The sequence below is a fragment of the Ahaetulla prasina genome, chromosome 1 (genome assembly GCF_028640845.1).
Source record: "Ahaetulla prasina isolate Xishuangbanna chromosome 1, ASM2864084v1, whole genome shotgun sequence".
Classification (NCBI taxonomy): domain Eukaryota; kingdom Metazoa; phylum Chordata; class Lepidosauria; order Squamata; family Colubridae; genus Ahaetulla; species Ahaetulla prasina.
Window position 1 is genome coordinate 299,662,050 of NC_080539.1, and position 22,995 is coordinate 299,685,044.

General features: G+C 39.2%; 1 protein-coding gene across 2 annotated transcripts in view; it reads left to right on the top strand.

Moving 5' to 3' along the window:
- Positions 1-5,304: 5,304 nt before the first annotated feature.
- EXD2 (exonuclease 3'-5' domain containing 2) overlaps positions 5,305-22,995 on the top strand; it is a 29,062-nt gene continuing 11,371 nt past the window's right edge. The window contains exons 1-5 of one of the 2 annotated variants that reach the window (XM_058161903.1): positions 5,305-5,354; positions 13,548-13,930; positions 15,073-15,332; positions 16,893-17,019; positions 18,313-18,623. In XM_058161903.1, the coding sequence (XP_058017886.1) occupies positions 13,601-13,930; positions 15,073-15,332; positions 16,893-17,019; positions 18,313-18,623 (1,028 nt within the window). In that variant the 5' untranslated portion in view covers positions 5,305-5,354; positions 13,548-13,600. Of the gene's footprint in view, positions 5,355-5,438; positions 5,473-13,547; positions 13,931-15,072; positions 15,333-16,892; positions 17,020-18,312; positions 18,624-22,995 lie in introns of those variants that run through there. The other variant, XM_058161902.1, reaches the window with a different exon arrangement.

The window sequence follows — 22,995 nt, forward strand, 5'->3', positions numbered from 1 at the left end:
GCTCGCTCGCTCGCTCCCTCCCTCCGCTTTCTCCCCGCCCTCCCTTGTTATGGTTATGATGATTTTCTTTAGCCGGCCATAGCAGGGGAGAGGTATTAGACACTCCGTTGCTTCCTGATCCACTTTAAACTCCTCCCCTGCCTTACAGCAGCGGCGGCGGCGGCGGCAACAGCAGCTGATTCACAGCTGCAGCCTTTTCCTTGATGCGATTCTTCTGCCGGCTGCTTCCTTGGACTGAACGTTGCTAAAGGGGCCAGTGGTTTTGGAGGATGTGCTCTTGACTAAGTGGTTCCATCATCACTCTCATCATCATCACCACCACCACCATCACCACTCCTTCCCTGTAAAATCCAAGATCGGCGGAAGTATATTTGGCTTTCGCTAGAGACCAAACAGACGTTGAATCCACCATCACTTTTATGTTACGGAGTTGCAACAGCGAAAAGCCAGTAGATCTCGCTCGGGCGGGACGAGAACGGGTAGATACGATAAAGAGCGGCGAGCCGCCGGATGCCGTTCGCCTACTCTACAATCTCCATTAAAGTAATTTATGAAGTTGAGCAGGCGTAATAAGACATAACCACTTTCAGGAGCTTCGGTGGAGTTTTCATCAAAATTCTTTCTAGGACAATAAAACTTCTTGACCGGAAGATGAGATTTCCGAATTGGTTTTTTTAAATCTTTCTCTGGCAACTATTACTGTTTAAATATTCCTCATGGTATCATGGAAACCTAATCATTTTGGTCAACAGAAGGCTATTTTTTCCTGAAATGTTAACATTTCTAAAAAAAAAAAAAACATTTTAGGAAATTCCATACCAATCAAATATTTTGAAAAGGGATTCTGGGGAAGAGATATTCTGTACATGAGAAATGATGAAAATAATATTTGCATAAGACAATCTTAGTGGAACTTACATAAAATGTACATAACACTGCCTCATCAATATTCCACTTCATGGAATATATGTCTTTAGTTTGTCTTTAAAGGAAATTTATACCAAATAACTGTAAAAACTGCTTTTTAAAGCTTCCCAATAGGTGAGTTTATAATAGTAAAATTTATGGGTTTTCATGTTGGTTCACTGGGGTGTATTAATAACAACTGATAAGGTGATCCTGTGTGGATGCCATTATCTAATATGAAATAGGAATGGGAACCTACAGATGGCACCTGATTCTCTTGCATCACCACAACCTGAAAGTATGTGGATGAGCCCATCTGTCTTACTAGCCACTGGCAAACAGCCGTTCATATAGGACCAGTGCAATGTTCCTAGAACCCACCAATGGCATCAGATATATTCAGATAACACAGCAGCTCTTTGAAAGATGTTCCTCAGCAGAAATGTACAAGCTTAACACACCTGACACCTAAACCTCAATTTTATCCAAGAGAAAAAAAACACAGAATGTGATCTAGCAAGGGATATACTGTGATAGACCATTTGCAGTGTTTAATCTTTCATACAACATGTTACATGGGTTATTTTTTACTTTGACAGATTTTTTTGGGGGGGGCAGAGTTGTGCAACCTCAGCTTGATATTATGATTCACTGTATTATGTGAATTCAGACTATGACTTACTTCAGCAACCAAGTGAAGTTATTATATGCATCCAGCCTTTGTATAGCATTAATGATCACTATATGAACATTAATTAAAATATTTCCAATATTTTCACTAAATTGACCCGTGATGCTTTGTTGGGCTTCACAAGTCTCATTACAAAGGCAGCAATAAAAGAGAGCCTCTCTTCTCTTCCTCAAATATCAGTGGGATATGCCATTTATTAACTTAGAAAACAAGCAATGTGAGGCTCTTCAAATGCTTGAAAAGGCACAATCAATACTGAACTGAATCAAGAAGACATTGAAGTAAGCTCTTTCAATGTGGAAATTATAAGCCTGGTTTCCAGCTCCAATCAAGCAATCTTAAATGTCAAAATATGTTTCTTTTAGAATGTTTTTAGTCTGTTATTTAAATACAAAAAAACCCCACCAAAACAAAAATATAAAAACATAAGTTATGAAATAAAAAAAGAACCAAACAAAAAGAAAAAGAAAAATGGTAAAAACATAGTTAGGGACTACTTACTTGGAAGTTATACTGTTACCTTCACATTGGACCCTGGCTGATGATAGTAATAGATCTGTTTGCCAACATTACTATATAACTCTTAAAAAACATTAGTGATCTAAGTTTGCCTGTTGTGCAATATATGATAAATGAGAAAGTCGTTCTTGCTTGAATTTGGAGAATGCATTTTTTATTTGCAAGATTAGTCTACAGTCCTACTTAGCTGTTCTTACTATTGTTTTTTGAGATCAGCCTAGATTAGCTAGATTCTTCCATACAAAATAAAACTTTGTAGAAGACAATAAACTAATACCTGAGGAATCAAACAAACAGCATGTCTTTCTGGAACTCCCTTTCCAGGAAGTATATTTTGAGTGCTTTTGAATAGAAAAAAAGAATAGTAATATGTTAATGGAATGAATAAACTAATACTGGTAAACTCCACACTGCCCAGACTACCCTGAAGTTTCAATATCCCAAAGGTACTTTTTTCAAGAGGCAACTGAACTTTCTTTGTTTTTACTTGAAGATGTTTTGCTTCTCATCCAAAGAAGCTTCTGAAGGACTGAAGAAACTTCTTGGATGAGAAGCGAAACATCTTCAAGGAAAAACAAGTTGCCTCTTAAAAAAAGCACTTTGGGGACAACCACTCCTGGATCACTGAAAATCTCCATAGATATAGTCTTCAATAGGTCTGTTGCCTTAAAATCTTTTTTAAATGAGTCTTACAGTTAACCCAGATTCCACTGCCAAAAATTCAATGACAAACCACCAACATTTAGTCACTTAATGAGGTTTTTTTTAATAAAGAAAATAATAAACATGTTAACTCTTCAATAGAGCATGTTACTTAAAAAGGTTCTCCTACAGCCAAAAATAAAAACCCAGTACCAACCCCTGTGCTGTTATAACAATATCATCTCACATCATCAGTGATCCTCAAAGACTATTTTTAAAAAATGTGTCTGCCAACTTGAAGTAATATTGCCTATTTTTGGAAAGCCAGAAAGAGGTTAGTGACTTACAGAGCCATTCTCCATTTGGCTACACCAGACACATTCCATAATTTGCCTAAATTATAGTTTATTGAATTAATCCAGTTATGTATGTTCAGACAAGTCACAATTATGTTCAGTTGGCCAAAAACAAACCATACCAAAATATTAAAATATGCGTACACATTAATATATCATATAATTAATTTGCCAACTGTATTATAGCCTAGTTTATTATGCAAACATGACAGTTCTTAAGTTAGGAAACTAGGTTCTGAACTACGTAAAAAGCACTTTTGAGTTTTAGATCTAAAGTGTTACCAATGTGCAAAATGCAGAATTGACATCAAAGCTATTATAGCTTGGGATTTTATTAATTTATATAATTGTACATAAATATTAATCAAATGTTAAAATATATCCAACAAACTTATTTACCTAATTGAAAGGATTATTAGGTAAAGTAAATATCCCCATCTAATATTTGTTTATTCTTTTCCTATGTGGTAATGGTTAAAATGAACTTTACTAAAATGAACTCCTGCCAACTGTTACCTAGGTGGCATGGGAAGTTGCTAAAATTTGTCGAATATGTTTGCAATAGTTATATCATGAAGAATATTTTTCCCCCATTTAACAGTGTTTGCCTTCTGCTATGATCCCAGCAACTTTCATGTTGGTTTATGGCCCCTGGCAAAACCAGGATTGCTATTAACATTGTGAGGAGTCTCTCTCTCTCTCTCTCTCTCTCTCTCCCCCTCCCTCCCTCCCTCCCTCCCTCCCAATTACATATGATTGCCATAGACATTTTTGTTGTTAATTTTCTCCTTCCTCCATCTCCAAGTGGCAACTGAATCTGGACAATGCTTTGTGAATTTCATAAATGGAGTCTATAATTGTCCTTGATGTGTTAGGAATAATGTATTATTCCTTAAAGTGTACAGGATTCCTAAATTTAGCTCTAAATAATTATTTGTCTAATTGTCACATATGAGTAGTTGATTTACAACCACAATTCCTGTTACTGAGACATTTGTTAAGTGAGTTTTGTCCCATTTTATGACCTTTCTTGCCTCAGTTGTTAAGTGAATCACTGCAGTTGATGTTAGTAACCTGATTAAGTGAATCTGGCTTCCCCATTGACTTTTGCCTGTCAGAAGGTCATAAATATGTCATAAATATGAAGTTGTCAAGATCGGAATTTGATCACATGGACATGGGGATGCTGCAACAGTTGTAAGTGTAAAAAAGACAGTCAGTGCTATTGTAACTTTCAGTCACCAAATGAACTGTTGTATGTTGAGGACTCCCTGTACTGCACTCTCCCCTTTTCAGACACAAGTGAAACCAAGCGAAGGGACATGTGAATAGTTTTTATGCTTTTCTGGGACAACAGCAGGTAAAGCTAATTGAATACTTAACTCTTACCAAATACAGTAATACATTCGTTCTCAAAGTGTTCAGTAGAAGTTTTAGAAGTTATTCAATCTAATAATTTTCGGAGGAACATGCTCTTGCCATGCTGGTTGGGAATTATGGAAATTGTAGTTAAAGAGGAGCATGCTCTTGCCATGCTGGTTGGGAATTATGGAAATTGTAGTTAAACATATTCAGAAGGCACCAGATGGTGAGGGGAGGCATTTTGTAATGAAATCCTCAGCAATAATGCTGTCTAATAGTCCAGGAGCCAGATCCGCGTTCAAGAAAATATGGGGAAAAAATTAATAACTTGCTCTGTAATTTTCTGGGCAAGCTAAAGCAATACTTGCTCTCAGAGGCAGCCGAGTCTTCAGCTCTAGGCATAAACAGCACTGCAATCTTTGCTTTGAATTCGGGTGTTGTTTCCGAGTAAATACGTATAGAATCAAGCAGCACTAAAAAGAGCTTCCCTTTTCGCAGCAAATTCCCGGGTCTCCGGTAAATTAAGGGACGCTAACGAGCAGATTAATTAAATTGCTTCCATTAACAGTTCAAGACCTGTGTCAAACAATTTGGGTACCTCGCAAAAAAACCAAAAGATACATGCCACAAAATACCGGCTATTGGTTTTTTAAAAAAACTTTCCTGTAGCCGGAGTGATTATTTTAATTAACGTTAGAGGCCACCGTTTCAGAAAACAGAAGCCCAAACAAATCGAACTAAGCCACAATTGCCGTACAACATGGCAGCGCCCTGAAGCGCTTGTATGACAATACATTTGTACGTTCCGCTCTGAAGGGGAGCCCGGAAGTCTTGCTGTGCCAAGGAAGAGTTTTTTTTGCCGTTCGCTACTGAAACAGGTAACGTACACGTGAGCGCTTTTTATTGATAAAGGCGCCATCGGAGGAGGATGGGAATTATTATTAGTTTGAGGACTGTAGGCAAGATATGCTGGATGTATGATTTCTTTTTCTTTAGGTATGGGTAGTCTCCCCTCTTCCGGGATTGTGATTATAATGCAGTACTGTTTAAGCAATTATTGGATCTTTTTGCTTTCTGCTTTTTCTAAAGGTGCTAATAATATAAAGCTTCCAGATTCATAATGGACTTTAGTCTAGTGAAGTTTACAAGATGGAGAAACTGCTTTTTGTAGAATCTCTCGCGGTGTTTCCCTGTTGATGAAAACAGGAACATATTGTCATCCAAAGATGTTATTACTAGCAGTCCTCTTTGCTTTGGTTCCCTAATGTGGCTCACTCCTCAACAATGCTAGCTGGGAATAATGGAAATTGTTCAGTATTTTGGAGATAGTAATAGTTGGGGGAGGATTGTAATCTCTCCCAGTGAAAAATCTTCATTATTACTGTCAACCTACTATGTAAATGTATTTGACTACCTTTGTAAGGGAGAGTGTAGCAAGAACTGAACACATAAAATTAAAATTCTGCCTTTTATATACATATTAAAGTTCCAAATAACTTATATATCAAGGCTGAAAGTGGTTGCAAAGGGCTTTGTTTTACTTATACATTTTTAATGTTTGACATTTAAATGGGTCATCTCATGCCTCAATAATACAGCTGAAGATCAAAAAATCTTAATGATGAAGCATATTGATCAAATGTGGAACAAATTTCTAAGAATAAATAAATATTTAGAAATCTAAAAAAGTATGCCTTAATTGTTGTAATCTGCTGCATTCAATGATGAGAAAGGGAGGGAGACTTTATTCATTTTTTACTCATTGAACCTGCACACAAATGAGAGCTGAAAAAAAAGTTTGCGAAGTGTGTTTATTACACCTGCCTTTCCTGTGAGACCATAAAAAAGGTACATGTAAAAGTGTTGGTAATCTCTCATTCAGGCATTGACATAGCTCACACATTGTATACAAAACATTGTTGCACATTTCAGTCCAAGATAAGAATTTAAAACAAGATTTACTGACACCTTTGACTATGTGTCACAATTGCATCAAGTCCTATGTCAGTCTATATTTGTGTTGGGCTTGTAATTCCCAGAATTCTTACTAGCATGGATGGTAGTGCTGTAAATAATGTCAGAAGCTGGGGTTGTTTGCAGTATGCCAGCTTTATTTTTTATTTATAGAGTTTTGAGAAAGCAGTTAGGTGTGGCAGAAAGCTTGATTAACGTTTCCTCTGTAGTAAATCATATGCCATTTTCCTTGTATGACGAAAAGCAATATTTTAGGGAATAGACTGTATATTTTACTGTAGTTGTACCACTATAAATTTTAAGTTATTCTGTTTATATGTTAGTATAGTTGAGAAATAAATCCACTGAAACAGAAAATGTGACCAGCAAGAAAATATTACTGCCTATCCTATCCCTTAACAAGACTGTTCTTTTTGAGAGTTTTGCCCCAATCTGTAATATTTCACATCTTATATTGAATTACACGTTCAATAATTTGGAGAGATCCTTCCATGAGTATGCTTGGCCATCCTGTTCCCAATTAAAAATCACATATAGAAAATAAAAATAAAAAGCACTGCTGTCCATGAACATGATTGACAATATAATGTCTTGTTTCGTCCCAGTGTGAGGACTGTTGCTTTACTTTTGTTCTTTCTTTTCTGTTTTTTATTTGGCAAACAATCTAGAACAGAATCTTTTCTGTTACTTCATAACTTCTAAATCAGCTTAGGAATTTTAATGAGTTTTGTCAAAAGTATTCTGAAAGTCCAGTGGAGTTGAAATGACAGACTACATAGCTTGAAATAGTCTAATTTTATGAATTTCTTCTTTTTTCCATACTTCTTGTTCTTCATAAATCAAAACAGTTCTGAAGAACTTGAGAGTTTGCACACTTTCTTATATTTTATAATAAAAGTATTACCAATTAAGATTTTATAATGGGTATTAGTTTTTCTCCCATGGATTTATAAGATACAGTTATTTGTTGATATTAAATGGATTCATCTTTTTGGAGATTATGAAATTTAGTCTTATACTTGGAAACTTCCCATATTGACTCTTCAACAAAATTGGTCATGGTACAGAGAACAAAGATGAGCTTGGAAAAACTGCGGAAACCGTTACAAAAACATATGTTAAGCCCAGGAAATGGGAAAAAAATATTAGAAAGAAATCCAGACTGGCTTTGCCTTAATTTGCTGTGGTGTAAGAGGAAAGGAAGGAAAAATATAGTCAGGTTTTCAAGATTATTACTACAGCCTATATCACTAAAATAGAGTTCCTGTCTTTGTTTTGGAGTCTATATCCTGAGCTGGCCTACCTCAAAGGGCTGACATCTAAACACTGGAAAATGTTATATTAATCATACTTTGTATAATTTGTACAGAACTGAAATTAATTAGATATAATTTTCTGAATCCCAGCAGGATTTTATTTTAAGAAGGATAACTACATTGGCTTCCTTCTCCTTCCCTGGGGCTGGAGTGAATCTTAAAGAAAAGTTACAAAACATTGTTTAAGATTTCACATTTCTATATTCTTGGTGAACACTAGTTATTTTTTAAATCGCTTACTCATTTTCTCTGCCTGAAAATGTTAATCACACACTGCTTATTTACCGAACAATTTCTGAAATGCAAAGAATTCATTAGGACTATTCGTTTATAATTATATATTTATTTTTATCCTGCCTTTATTATTTTTATAAATAACTCAAGGCGGCAAACATACTCAATGCTCCTTCCTCCTCCTATTTTCCCCACAATAACACTCATCTTCATCAGGGATGTCAAACTCAAGGTCTGGGGGCCTGATCTGAGTCATGGGGTGCTTAGATTTGGCCCATGGGGCTGCCCTGGAAACAGCGAAGGACCTTTGCCAGGGAAAACGGAGCTCGGGAGGGCAGTGTGCGGCCACCCGAGCTCTGTTTTCTCTGGCAGGGGGTTGCAGGAGGCCATCGTAGCTGAAAATGGAGCTCGGGAGCCTGTTTTCATTGGTAGAGCGCTCGGGCCACCACAGTCACCCCGACACAAGTAATGTCAAGCTGGCCATGCACCCCCGGCCCTTCAAGGTCAAACACAACCCTGATGCAGCCCTCAATGAAATCGAGTTTGAAACCCCTGATCTTCCTCTTCTTTATAATCCCTTTATTTTTCTTTAGTATTATAAGGACTAAAGCTGATGAGAGGAAGCATAGAAATGCTTTCAAAAGTTTAAAAAGACCAAACAAATATCCTTTGACTTGGAAAGGTGGGAAGAAAAAGTCTCTAATTTAAGTCTCTGTATATTGGTCGTTGAGCTTGTCGATCGAAAGGTCAGCAGCTCAGCGGTTCGAATCTCTGGTGCTGCCGTGTAATGGGGTGAGCTCCCATTACTTGTCCCAGCTTCTGCCAACCTAGCAGTTTTGAAAGCACATAAAAATGCAAGTAGAAAAAATAGGGACCACCTTTGGTGGGAAAGTAACAGCGTTCCGTGCCCCTTTGGCGTTGAGTCATGCTGGCCACATGACCACGGAGACGTCTTCGGACAGCGCTGGCTCTTCGGCTTTGAAACGGAGATGAGCACCGCCCCCTAGAGTCGGCAACGACTAGCACGTATGTGCAAGGGGAACCTTTACCTTTACCATATTGGTTTAGACTGCTGTGTTCTGAAGGAAGTAGAACCTTGTATATATGGTGGGGTTTTTTTTTTTGTCCGTAATAAAACAACTATTCTAGCTGTGTTGTGTTTGTGGACTACCAGTGTATGCTAGTCCATAGGTCTGTCCTCTGATTGGTCAAGGCCTCCCAAGGAGATTATATGTGATTGTATCCCTGTGGGGATAAATGTTTTTTTGAGGGACAGGGTGGTTTTGCCACCTCTGAAAGAAGCAGTGGTCTGTCCCCTCTTAAGAAGCCATTATAGATGCAACAGGTTTGGACAATTTGTGTCCAATCACCAACCTCTGTTGTTGTGGTATCGGTTCTTACAGATAGATTTTGGGACAGAATGGCAATTGGGACCAGAATTTTGTTACTAAATGATGCAGTGGTAAAATGCAGTGCCATGTGACCACATCATTTCGTGATGGCAATCCCAGCAGTTCCTGTTGCTGTCATTAAGTGAGGATTGCAAGTCATTAAATGAGGACCTCATGTGACCATGACTTGCAACTTCCTGCTGGTTTCCAAGAAAATTAGTGAGGAAGTGTACTTGGGGGGGAAAACCTTGGGAGTCAGGGAGAAGAGATGCTGCTTAGGGAATGGCAAATAAGAGAAGGTGTCGTTTGCAGCTCATTAATGGGGCAAGAGGCTCAGAAGTGACCTTTTCAAGTTTCTTCAGCTATAAAAAAATTATTCTATTCTATTCTATTCTATTCTATTCTATTCTATTCTATTCTATTCTATTCTATTCTATTCTATAGGAGACAGTGGGAGGCTTGTACTTTCAGACTTGCAAGTTTCTTTTAATGTAGCCTTACAATAAAGTAGAATTAGCTCATCTGGTTGTGTTTTGTGTCTAGTCTACCTGGTAAGGCTGACAGGAAGATGGCAGGAAGTGCAAGTCCTGGATCTAACAGTCCTTTCCTTAATTGGCTGTATTTTTCTTCTGAATGCTTGAATCCCCCCCTTTTTTCTCCTCATTTGGGCAAGATATTTGGGCAAGATATTTGTTTTCTCAAAGAAATCTTTCCTCTGTGAGCTTTTTGACATTGCATAGTAACTATGACTGGGGCTTAACTAACGGGCAATTTACAACATACGGTTTCATTCTGGAGTGAAGTGACTTCTGTTTCAGATTCCTTCTAAACCATTTTTGGGAGGAAAAAAAAAGAACTTCCTGTGAAGGCCTCTGTGGCTCAGACTGCTAATGCAGTCTTATTAACAGCAGCTGCCTGCAATTACTGCAGGTTCTAGTCCCAGCAGGCCCAAGGTTGACTCAGCCTTCCATCCTTTATAAGGTAGGTAAAATGAGGACCTCATGTGACCATGACTTGCAACTTCCTGCTGGTTTCCAAGAAAATTAGTGAGGAAGTGTACTTGGGGGGGAAAACCTTGGGAGTCAGGGAGAAGAGATGCTGCTTAGGGAATGGCAAATAAGAGAAGGTGTCGTTTGCAGCTCATTAATGGGGCAAGAGGCTCAGAAGTGACCTTTTCAAGTTTCTTCAGCTATAAAAAAATTATTCTATTCTATTCTATTCTATTCTATTCTATTCTATAGGAGACAGTGGGAGGCTTGTACTTTCAGACTTGCAAGTTTCTTTTAATGTAGCCTTACAATAAAGTAGAATTAGCTCATCTGGTTGTGTTTTGTGTCTAGTCTACCTGGTAAGGCTGACAGGAAGATGGCAGGAAGTGCAAGTCCTGGATCTAACAGTCCTTTCCTTAATTGGCTGTATTTTTCTTCTGAATGCTTGAATCCCCCCCTTTTTTCTCCTCATTTGGGCAAGATATTTGTTTTCTCAAAGAAATCTTTCCTCTGTGAGCTTTTTGACATTGCATAGTAACTATGACTGGGGCTTAACTAACGGGCAATTTTACATCTTCATATATTCATATTAAATATTCTTACTACTACTACTATTTCCAGTCTATTTGGTAACACTCATATTTCACATTAGATCCTGAGTAGCATAGGATCCTGAGGGCCTAAGTGGCTTCACCCTGCTCACTTCCTTCACCAACATTTCTAAGACACAATTAAATTACCTCTTTGATATCATCTGAACATGCATTTCTTCTAAATTCTGTAGTCATGAAAACCTTTGAAAGGCTAGTGCTTTCCTACCTGAAAACCATCACGAATCCGCTCTTAGACCCCTTGCAATTTGCATACCGAGCAAATAGATCAACAGATGATGCTGTTAATATGGCTCTGCACTACATCCTACAACATCTTGAGTCTCCAAAGACCTATGCAAGGGTCCTTTTTGTAGACTTTAGTTCAGCATTCAATACCATCATTCCAGACATTCTTCTAACTAAGCTAAACCAGCTACAGGTACGGAACAGACTTGTAAGTGGACCCCAAGCTTCCTAACAAACAGGAAGCAGCAGGTGAAGCTAAGCAAGACCACATCAAATACCTGTACAATTAGCACAGGGGCCCCCCAAGGCTGTGTGCTCCCCCCACTTCTCTTCTCTCTGTATACCAATGACTGCATCTCCAATGATCCATTTGTTAAGCTACTGAAGTTCGCAGATGACACAACAGTGATTGGTCTCATTCGAGACAATGACGAATCCGCATATAGGCGAGAGGTCGAACGACTAGCCTTGTGGTGCAACCAAAACAACCTGGAACTGAACACACTCAAAACCGTAGAAATGGTGGTAGACTTTAGGAAAAACCCTTCCATACTTCCACCTCTCACAATACTTGACAACACAGTATCAACAGTAGAAACCTTCAAATTTCTGGGTTCTATCATATCGCAAGATCTCAAATGGACAGCTAACATCAAAAACATCATTAAAAAAGGACAACAAAGAATGTTCTTTCTGCGCCAACTCAGTAAGCTCAAACTGCCCAAGGAGCTGCTGATCCAATTCTACAGAGGAATTATTGAGTCTGTCATTTGCACCTCTATAACTGTCTGGTTCGGTTCTGCAACCCAACAAGAAAAATGTTCAGACTTCAGAGGATAATTAGAACTGCAGAAAAAATAATTGCTACCAACTTGCCTTCCATTGAGGACCTGTATACTGCACGAATCAAGAAGAGGGCCGTGAAAATATTTGCAGATCCCTCGCATCCTGGACATAAACTGTTTCAACTCCTACCCTCAAAAGCGCTATAGAGCACTGCACACCAGAACAACTAGACACAAGAACAGTTTTTTTAAGGCCATCACTCTGCTAAACAAATAATTCCCTCAACACTGTCAGACTATTTACTGAATCTGCACTACTATTAATCGTTTCATAGTTCCCATCACCAATCTCTTTCCACTTATGACTGTATGACTATAACTTGTTGCTGGCAATCCTTATGATTTATATTGATATATTGACCATCAATTGTGTTGTAAATGTTGTACCTTGATGAACGTATCTTTTCTTTTATGTACACTGAGAGCATATGCACCAAGACAAATTCCTTGTGTGTCCAATCACACTTGGCCAATAAAAAAAAAAAAAAAAATCTATTCTATATTTGTTTTCTCAAAGAAATCTTTCCTCTGTGAGCTTTTTGACATTGCATAGTAACTATGACTGGGGCTTAACTAACGGGCAATTTACAACATACGGTTTCATTCTGGAGTGAAGTGACTTCTGTTTCAGATTCCTTCTAAACCATTTTTGGGAGGAAAAAAAAAGAACTTCCTGTGAAGGCCTCTGTGGCTCAGACTGCTAATGCAGTCTTATTAACAGCAGCTGCCTGCAATTACTGCAGGTTCTAGTCCCAGCAGGCCCAAGGTTGACTCAGCCTTCCATCCTTTATAAGGTAGGTAAAGTGAGGACCCAGATTGTTGGGGGCAATAAGTTGACTTTGTATATAAATATACAAATAGAATGAAGACTATTGCTAACATAGTGTAAGCCGCCCTGAGTCTTCGGAGAAGGGCGGGATATAAATGCAAAAAAAAAAAGTTAAATGGGGATTCTGTTAGCCTACCTTGGCAATTTTACATCTTCATATATTCATATTAAATATTCTTACTACTACTACTACTACTACTACTACTACTACTACTACTATTTCCAGTCTATTTGGTAACACTCATATTTCACATTAGATCCTGAGTAGCATAGGATCCTGAGGGCTTAAGTGGCTTCACCCTGCTCACTTCCTTCACCAACATTTCTAAGACACAATTAAATTACCTCTTTGATATCATCTGAACATGCATTTCTTCAAATTCTGTGTGGCGTTTGAAGCCTATCTGATGGAGATCAATTTATAAATTAATCTTTCATATATGTATTCAGAAATGTCCCAATGTTTGAACCCACACATAATAATTTGTTAATGTTGCTTGTTTAGTTTGGCTTAATTTGTTGAATAAAACATAGTTTAGCATAACAGACAAAAATGTAGGAGAACTTATTTCAGGTGAGTGGGTTCCTCAGGCTTAGTAATTTTTCTCCACAATTGTGCTTTATATTTTAATCAGTATTATTCCATATTGCTAGATCACAGCGCAGTACCATTTTTGCAAATATGGAGTAGAAAGGAAGATGAAAACATGCCCAGACCAACAACAGTCACTGTTACTGTGGCTACCCTATTTGGCATTGCAGCAGGAGGTCTAGCTGTCTGGAGGGTCATCCAACGTCGAAAACATAAAACTTGCATTACACCAAACCAAGGAGGAAATATTAAGGAACGGGAAAAGAAAGATATCTCAGAAGACATTTTTCGTTCATTTTTACCTTCTCCCACAATTTGTTGGCTGGAGGAGATCCTTGAGGCAAAAGTAATAATCATTTCTGAGGTAGAGAAGTGGAATGAAGTGGAACCCATATTAACGAAAGAGTTGGAATGTTGCCCAGTCCTTGGAATTGACTGTGAGTGGGTAAGTCTTAGAGTCTATTGAAAAATCTCTTTCACAAGCTAAAGAGAGAGGTTGTTAATAAATTTTTTTACACAGGCTTTATAAGTTAAGACTGAGGGATGGCTTGGATACCATAGTCTATTTGAACAGCTTTTACATATTGCTTTTATGTAATGATTTATTTTTAATATACTAGCAGTTTCTGTATCTTCTTCCCATAGAGTTCAAGAGGTTTATATATGCTACTTACCTCTGTTCAGAGCGCCTGTTTAATATACTAATTATTCCTCTGATACATAGGCTATTCTCACAATCCATCCTTCCTTCCTTCCTTCCTTCCTTCCTTCCTTCCTTCCTTCCTTCCCTCCTTCCCTCCCTCCCTCCCTTTCTCCCTCCCTTTCTGAAAGGATGGAAGTAGACTAAGTTAAACAGGTAATTGCAATGGGTAAGAAAAGAAAAAGGGGGTACCAGCTGGATGGAAATGAGGCAAAGGGAGAAAATAATTGGAGATGGAAAGAGAGACAGAAAAGAAAGAAGCTCTGAATAGGCTACACAAAAGTTAAAAGGCATCAAGTGATCAGTTCTTTCCCAGTTACTGGCCATAGGCTAAACTTCAGAGGCATGCACACCTGTGCATGCCTGTGCTTGAGCCTACTTGCTGCTTTTCTAATCTATTTTCTATTGCTGATGAAAGATAATTTCTCTCTTATTTGCTATTTTGGCAGAAAAACTCACCATCTATTAGATAAATCTGATATAATTTACCAACTGAAAAACTTACTCCATACCCAAGTTAAATAATATCTGGATTTGCAATCCTCCTTCCACAATAAAATTACCACCATCAGCCAGGATTTTCAACATGATTGGGAACTGCTAGATCTTCTTCTGAAATACATAGACCTGATATTCTTGGCTTATGTATGGTATCACAATCTGGAGATGAGAGTCCTTCTGAGATTCTACAAGATGAGCAACTCATTATGTACATTTTACAACCAGCAGAAGGGTTTCTGGATTACATAGTGAATATTCAACAGATTTGGGTGTCAGGATCAGCCTATATACTTGGTATTACTAAAAATACATAGAGTTGTCTGTGGATTTGACATAGTCTAAGTTGCTTTTATTGCCGTCACTCTTTTCTTCTGAATTACTTGTAGGTCTCAGTGGAAGGAAAAAAGGCCAAGCCTGTTTCTCTCTTACAATTGGCTGCTTGTAATGGACTTTGCCTCCTTCTTCGTTTGCCCCAGCTGACCAGTAGGGGACAAGTTCTTCCAAAGACTTTGCTTGAAGTTTTGGCAGATGGCAAAATTCTAAAAGTTGGGGTAGGATGTTGGGAAGATGCCAGTAAGCTATTTCATGATTATAGTGTAACTGTCAAAGGGACTGTGGACCTCCGCTATCTGGCCCTAAGACATAGGTATGTATCTTTGAGAGGGAAGGTATTGTATAACCTTGATTTAACAGACCATTTGTGGTGGAAGTATGGACTGTTTCTGAATGACAATAATATTGCAAACTATATCATTGGGGCATAGTGTTATTATTATGCAGATGTAACAAATTGTATCATTTGTGTCATTTAACATTTGCTCAATACAATTTCATGCGAATGACTTAATCTACATAGCGGTATTATCATACAAATTATGTAAATAACAGTGAATGTAAAGGTAAAGGTTTCCCTCGCACATATGTGTTAGACGTTTCTGACTAGGGGGCGGTGCTCATTTCCATTTCAAAGCCAAAGAGCCAGCGCTGTCCAAAGATGTCTCCGTAGTCATGTGGCTGGCATGACTAAATGCCAAAGGCGCACAGAATGCTGTTACCTTTCCACCAAGGTGGTTCCTATTTTTCTACTACTTTCGAACTGCTAGGTCGGCAGAAGCTGGGACAAGTAATGGGAGCTCACCCCGTTAAGCGGCACTAGGGATTTGAATTGCTGAACTGCTAACCTTTCGATCGACAAGCTCAGCCTCTTAGCCACTGAGCCACCATGTTTCCTTGTGAATGAGGGAAATACAATTGAATTTTTTTGGTTTGGTATTTTAAAAGTCCCTCATCCACAGACACAATGGATATGTCTCTTATTATGGTAGGGTGTTCAGATGAAAATTTTGTCCAAAAATCTGTTGAATTGAGGTTTCACCATAATTGTGTTTTCTTATGTTCCTAACATTTTGTTAGCTGAGAAGGTTATAATTTAACATAATTTTAGGGCTTTTCATTCTCTAGAATATTAAATGCTGTAAGTATGGAGTGTTGGCAATGTTTCATTATTAACTGTACCTGATTTATTTTAAATTTTGAGATACATGTAGGCCCTGTGTATACAATATGTTTTACCCAATCAGTTATTCATCTAGTCACGTCTATCTGTTGCTAGTTTATCTGCACACAATTATACTCATATGACAAAAATCTTCATTTTTCCCAAAATACAGTATCCCTGTTGATTTTCTCCAGGGGTGCTTGCTGTCATAGGGGCCCTTTTTTCCAAAAAGATATCAGCAAGTCTTCATTACATTACCAGTCCTTTCCACATTGATCAGAAAAAGGAAAGAAAAGCAGCTGTGCTAAAAACTAGAAAGTCCCATGAATTTACAGCTCTCACTCATTCTAGCTACCTTTCTTGCTGGCCCCCTGCTTTCCTGGCCCCCTAATTGCCCACCTTAAAAATCCACTTGATCCCACTTGTGCTCCTGTTAAGCATGCTGTACAAACATGAAGTTTTCTCCCATTGTTAGGTAAATGGTTGCAATTATGAAAAGAACAAGAAAAAGTTAACCTGCTGCTGCTAATTAAAACATCAAACTTCCAAATTGACAGACAGACAGACAGACAGACAGACAGACAGACAGACAGACAGACAGACAGACAGACAGACACACACACACACACAAATACTGATAATTTGGTTCCTAAGCATTTGTTTGATGGGATAAAGGACATTTTTTTCCTCCTATGTACAACCCTGAAGTAAGACCTTCTCCACAAATGGGCTCAGCCTGAAATCTCTTGCCGAAAAGCTTCTCCAATATTCGCTTGACAAATCTCTACACTTGTGCTGCAGCAATTGGGAAGCGGAACAATTAACTCAAGAACAGGTTTGTTTTCTTTGTAAGCTTTGTAGTAGCAGCTTTCAATGAAGGTTACTCATGATTGTTATCTGGTCCTTCATTTTAGTAGTCAGACCCCTCTTTTCTTCCAGTGGAAGAAGTGGTAGGAAGACAGGTTTTCAAAAATGGGGAACCTTTGAACATAGGAAATGACTTGAAATCCTTATGTAAATTTATTATAGCTCATTTCTGTTTTAGGGTTGGGTGAACCAAGAATTAATTCGATGACATGGCGACTTTACTGAAAGAGCTTAATCAGTTGCTTTTGATTTATTTCAGATTTTAAAAGTGCTCTTTCACTTCCATTCTTGTCCTTAATTCCTCTCCCCAAAACAAAACATGGGCTGAAATTGGGCTCCCACTCCCATTCTAGCTTGATTTTGGTGATGGTGGGGGACAACAGCTACTGCTGTATCCATGTTGCTGCCAGATTTCTGTGAAGAGATCTTGAAGCGCAAATCTGGATTGTCATGCATATATTCTAATCTCATTGAACATGGGAATTGTCATCTTTTTGGGATGCTTCTAAGTAGAATAAAGAGACTTTTCCTCATGATGTGCCTTCTGTGAGGCAGCACAAAAGTCTCCTGGTGGAGTTTTTGATGCTCTGTCTGATAGCTCAGCTCTGTTCTGTCACAGTAACAAGGCAGGAAACAGAGACTCTCCTCACATGATTAGTGTGGGACAACTTAGGAGAAGCGCTTGATGGATTCCCCGACATCAGTTGCTATTGAGAAAAACAACCACCAATCCCTCTCCCTTAAGGAGAAGACTGTCAGTTTCTCAAGTAGACCAGACAGGAAACAGGAAAAAGACAGATTTTGATAGATGACTAGATCATCTGCCAGAAACTCACTAATCTATAGACAGGCATGTGCATACAGTTCTATTTGGAAAAGCTGGCAATCTATATATTTCTGTGGTGAGTTTTGTGCCAGGAAAAGAGGAGAACGTTGCTTCTACAATGTAGCAGCTAAATTCAGATGTATACCGTACCTCCAGTAGTCTGGGAATGAGATAAAAGTGACATTTCCCAGAATCCCTCTTGAAGGAGATGAGCGATCTAGAAATGTGACAAATAAATAAATAAACATTAGGAGGGCCTGGCCTAAAAAGATGGATAGTGAGGGAATTTTGGTCTACGGTTAGCAGCATAAGAAAGAACTTTTTTATTTTACAAACTATTCTTCATTCTGTTTGTTGTTGGGGAGAATTCACCTTGGGTATTCGAGATGCTGGTGAATATGTTAAGGCATGCCTCTTGGTTTTTTTTTTCCTCAGATTGATTATGCTGCCCGAGATGCACAGGTGTCAGTGGCTTTGTTCCTCCATCTGGTGAACCTTCCTTGCCCCCCTTGTGCATCAGCTGACAGACATGCTCTTCCTGCTTGGGAAAAGGTTCTGAGGAAATGTCAGGGTTTGGTGGATGTACCCTTCAGGGGAAAAAATAATAGCTTTGGTGATGATGAAAACCTGAGAAATGTAGAGCAAAGCCCACAGTCTCAGAAACTTCCATCCTCCCCAATCAACCAGCAGGGGAAGGATCCTCGGAAGCACAAAAGGAAGCCTCTGGGTGTAGGATATTCTGCCAGGTAAAATGTTCCTTGTGTAACTTTTTATCAAAATGTCCAAGAAGATTTTCCTCCCCACTTTCAGCATAGTTTTGATTGCTAGCCAATCTTTGTGTGTGTGTATGTGTGTGTGTGTGTTTATGCTTTTTAACTTTTTATATGTAATTTTATTTTGTGGTATTTTATGCCTTTTAATTTCTTGCACCTTATCCTCCTTATGCTGGTCTTTGACCTTAATAAAAGTTAGATTAGAATAGATTACATCTCTCCTCCTCCCCAGTCTCTTAAAAATTTTATTACATAATTAAATATTTTGTGAAGATTCCCCATTGAAAATGCATGCCTAAACTCAAGAGATTATGCATATAGTGATTTAGAGTCTATTTCCCTCTTCTTGGCCAAATGCTACATGAATTTAGAGTTGGTTTATATATATATATATATATATATATATATATATATATATATATATATATATATATATATATATATATATATATATATATATATATTAAACCAGCCTGACCAAAATCAACCCGATGGCGCTAACAAAATCAGACTCGAAATCACCAACATCCTCTGCAGCAGCAAGCCACCCAAAAGCAACTTACCCAAGAGGAACAGACAGCACTACTTAACCTGAAAAAAGACACCAGCATAATAATCCTACCAGCAGACAAGGGGAACGCCACGGTGGTTATGAACACATCGGACTACCAAACCAAATTAACCAACCTACTCCAAGACCCTGGATACAAGCCCCTAAAAACAGACCCCACCACCTACCTAGAAAAACCACTAGATCCAAAATAAAGCCTCCCCATCAGCGAAGAAATCCAACAAAGAATCATTCCCAGAGAAATCATCCAGATGCCCTAAGCTCTCGGCCTCTCAAGATACACAAAGAAGGAACCCCCACTCAGACCCATAGTCAGCTCCATAGGCTCACCTCTACAAAACCTAGCCAAATTTCTCGCCAAACAACTACAGCCCTATGCAGAATCCATCGCCTCACATGTAAAAAACTCATTCCAGTTCATAGATATCATAAAGAAACAAAACTTACAGCCCAGTGAGCTACTCGTGAGCTTTGATGTCATATCCCTCTTCACCCAAGTGCCAATCAAAGAAGCCTTGACAGCTATCCAAAACAAATATAACCCCCCCAAGCACATCCTAGATCTGACCAACCACTGCCTATCCAACACATACTTCATCTATAATGGACAAAAATACAAACAAATAGAAGGAGCACCCATGGGATCACCCCTCTCACCTGTCATTGCCAACCTCTACATGGAACACTTTGAAACCCAAGCACTAGAAAAATCTGATCACAAACCCAAACTCTGGCTCAGATCGTGACGACACCTTCATAATCTGGCCACACGGTAAAGAAAAACTTGACAACTTCCTCACACACCTCAATAGCCTACACCCCAAAATACAGTTCACCATGGAAACAGAAATTAACAACCAACTTCCCTTCCTGAATGTCTTAGTCTACAGAAAACCCAATGGCTCCCTAGGACACACCATCTAGCAGAAGAAAACATACACAAACAGCTATCTGCACGCACTCTCACACTACCACCCAGCACAGATCAACTCCGTAGCCAAGACACTCATCTCCAGAACAGAACGCTTAGCTGACGAACAACACCTAAAAACCGAACTACACACTCTCACTAACGTACTAACATCCAATGGATTCCAAAGAAATAAGATTACCAAGCTAATCCAAAAAAGAACCCCCCACTAAAATCCAAGACAGAGAACAAGAAAACGGCACAGCCCTCCTCCCATATGTAAAAGGCACCACAGACAGAATCAGCAAGATCCTCCACAAACACAACATCAAGACAGCATTCTGCACAAACAGAAAAGTATCCACCATCCTAAGAAACCCCAAAGACAAAATTGAGTTAGAAAATCAAGGAGTATATGAAATCCCATGCACCGCCTGCCCCACCACATACATTGGACAAACCAACAGAAGAATAAGTGCACGCATTGAAGAACACAAGAACTCATTCAAAAAAGAGGAACCAACTTCTTCCCTGGTCCAACACTTTAAAGTCACAGGACATGATATTGACTTTAAAAGACCAGAACTATCGCCAAAACTGAACACTTTAACAACAGAATAATCAGAGAAGCCATTGAGATAGAAAACGCCCACACAGCATGAACAAACGAGATGACACCTCCCGCCTACCAACCATTTGGAAACCCGCTCTTATTGACAAACGAGTCCCTAATACGAGGAATGACACCAGACCCACACTCACAAGGTCCACACAGGATGTCACCACCGCACATCCACCCAGAAAGCAGACCCAAACCCACACTGATCATGAAGCACGACCAAGGACCAGAAGCCAGACTGCAGCTGCAACATTAGCCATTTCAAACCCCTCCAATCCATTCATGCAGCAGACCCACTATGAAGATGTAGCACGACCACAAAGCCAAACAACAGCTATGCAGCTCACCAGCTCAAATCCCCCTGCAGCACAGACCAGACTGAGCACAACCAAGCCCCCACCAACACAGGACACACCCCAGCCAATCAGAGCACAGAAAACCCCATCCAATCAGAGCACAGCCAAGCTCCCACCCAATCAGTTCAAACCCCACTAGCAGTTAAAAGGAAGAAACAGCTGCGATCACACATTGCTCCCAGAAGCACGAAGCTGAAGCCTGAAGATGACGAATGAGACTTCGTCAAACGTCGCCAAGACACTTCCAATTTTACACGGAGAAAACCCGAACAACTAAAGACCTATATATATATATATATATATATATATATATATATATATATATATATATATATTAACCAGCCTGGTTAATATATATATATATATATATTAAACCAGCCTGACCAAAATCAACCCCGATGACGCTAACAAAATCAGGCTCGAAATCACCAACATCCTCTGCAGCAGCAAGCCACCCAAAAGCAACTTACCCAAAGAGGAACAGACAGCACTACTTAACCTGAAAAAAGACACCAGCATAATAATCCTACCAGCAGACAAGGGCAACCCCACGGTGGTTATGAACACATCTGACTACCAAACCAAATTAACCAACCTACTCCAAGACCCTGCATAAAAGCCCCTAAAAACAGACCCCACCACCTACCTAGAAAAAACCACTAGATCCAAAATAAAAGCCTCCCCCATCAGCGAAGAAATCCAACAAAGAATCATTCCCAGAGAGAAATCATCCAGATGCCCTAAGCTCTACGGCCTCTCCAAGATACACAAAGAAGGAACCCCACTCAGACCCACAGTCAGCTCCATAGGCTCACCTCTACAAAACCTAGCCAAATTTCTCACCAAACAACTACAGCCCTATGCAGAATCCATCGCCTCACATGTAAAAAACTCATTCCAGTTCATAGATATCATAAAGAAACAAAACTTACAGCCCAGTGAGCTACTCGTGAGCTTTGATGTCATATCCCTCTTCACCCAAGTGCCAATCAAAGAAGCCTTGACAGCTATCCAAAACAAATATAACCCCCCCAAGCACATCCTAGATCTGACCAACCATTGCCTATCCAACACATACTTCATCTATAACGGACAAAAATACAAACAAATAGAAGGAGCACCCATGGGATCACCCCTCTCACCTGTCATTGCCAACCTCTACATGGAACACTTTGAAACCCAAGCTCTAGAAAAATCTGATCACAAACCCAAACTCTGGCTCAGATACGTAGACGACACCTTCATAATCTGGCCACACAGGAAAGAAAAACTTGACAACTTCCTCAGACCTCAATAGCCTACACCCCAAAATACAGTTCACCATGGAAACAGAAGTTAACAACCAACTTCCCTTCCTAGATGTCTTAGTCTACAAGAAACCCAATGGCTCCCTAGGACACACCATCTACCAGAAGAAAACACACACAAACCGCTATCTGCACGCACTCTCCCACCACCCAGCATAGATCAACTCCGTAGCCAAGACACTCATCTCTAGAACAAAACGCTTAGCTGACGAACAACACCTAAAAACCGAACTACACACTCTCACAAACGTACTAACATCCAATGGATTCCAGAGAAATAAGATTACCAAACTAATCCAAAAAGAACCCCCCACTAAAATCCAAGACAGAGAACAAGAAAACGGCACAGCCCTCCTCCCATATATAAAAGGCACCACAGACAGAATCAGCAAGATCCTCCACAAACATAACATCTGCACAAACCAAAAAATATCCACCATCCTAAGAAACCCAAAAGACAAAATTGAGTTAGAAAATCAAGGAGTATATGAAATCCCATGCACCGCCTGCCCCACCACATACATCGGACAAACCAACAGAAGAATAAGTGCACGCATTGAAGAACACAAGAACTCAGTCAAA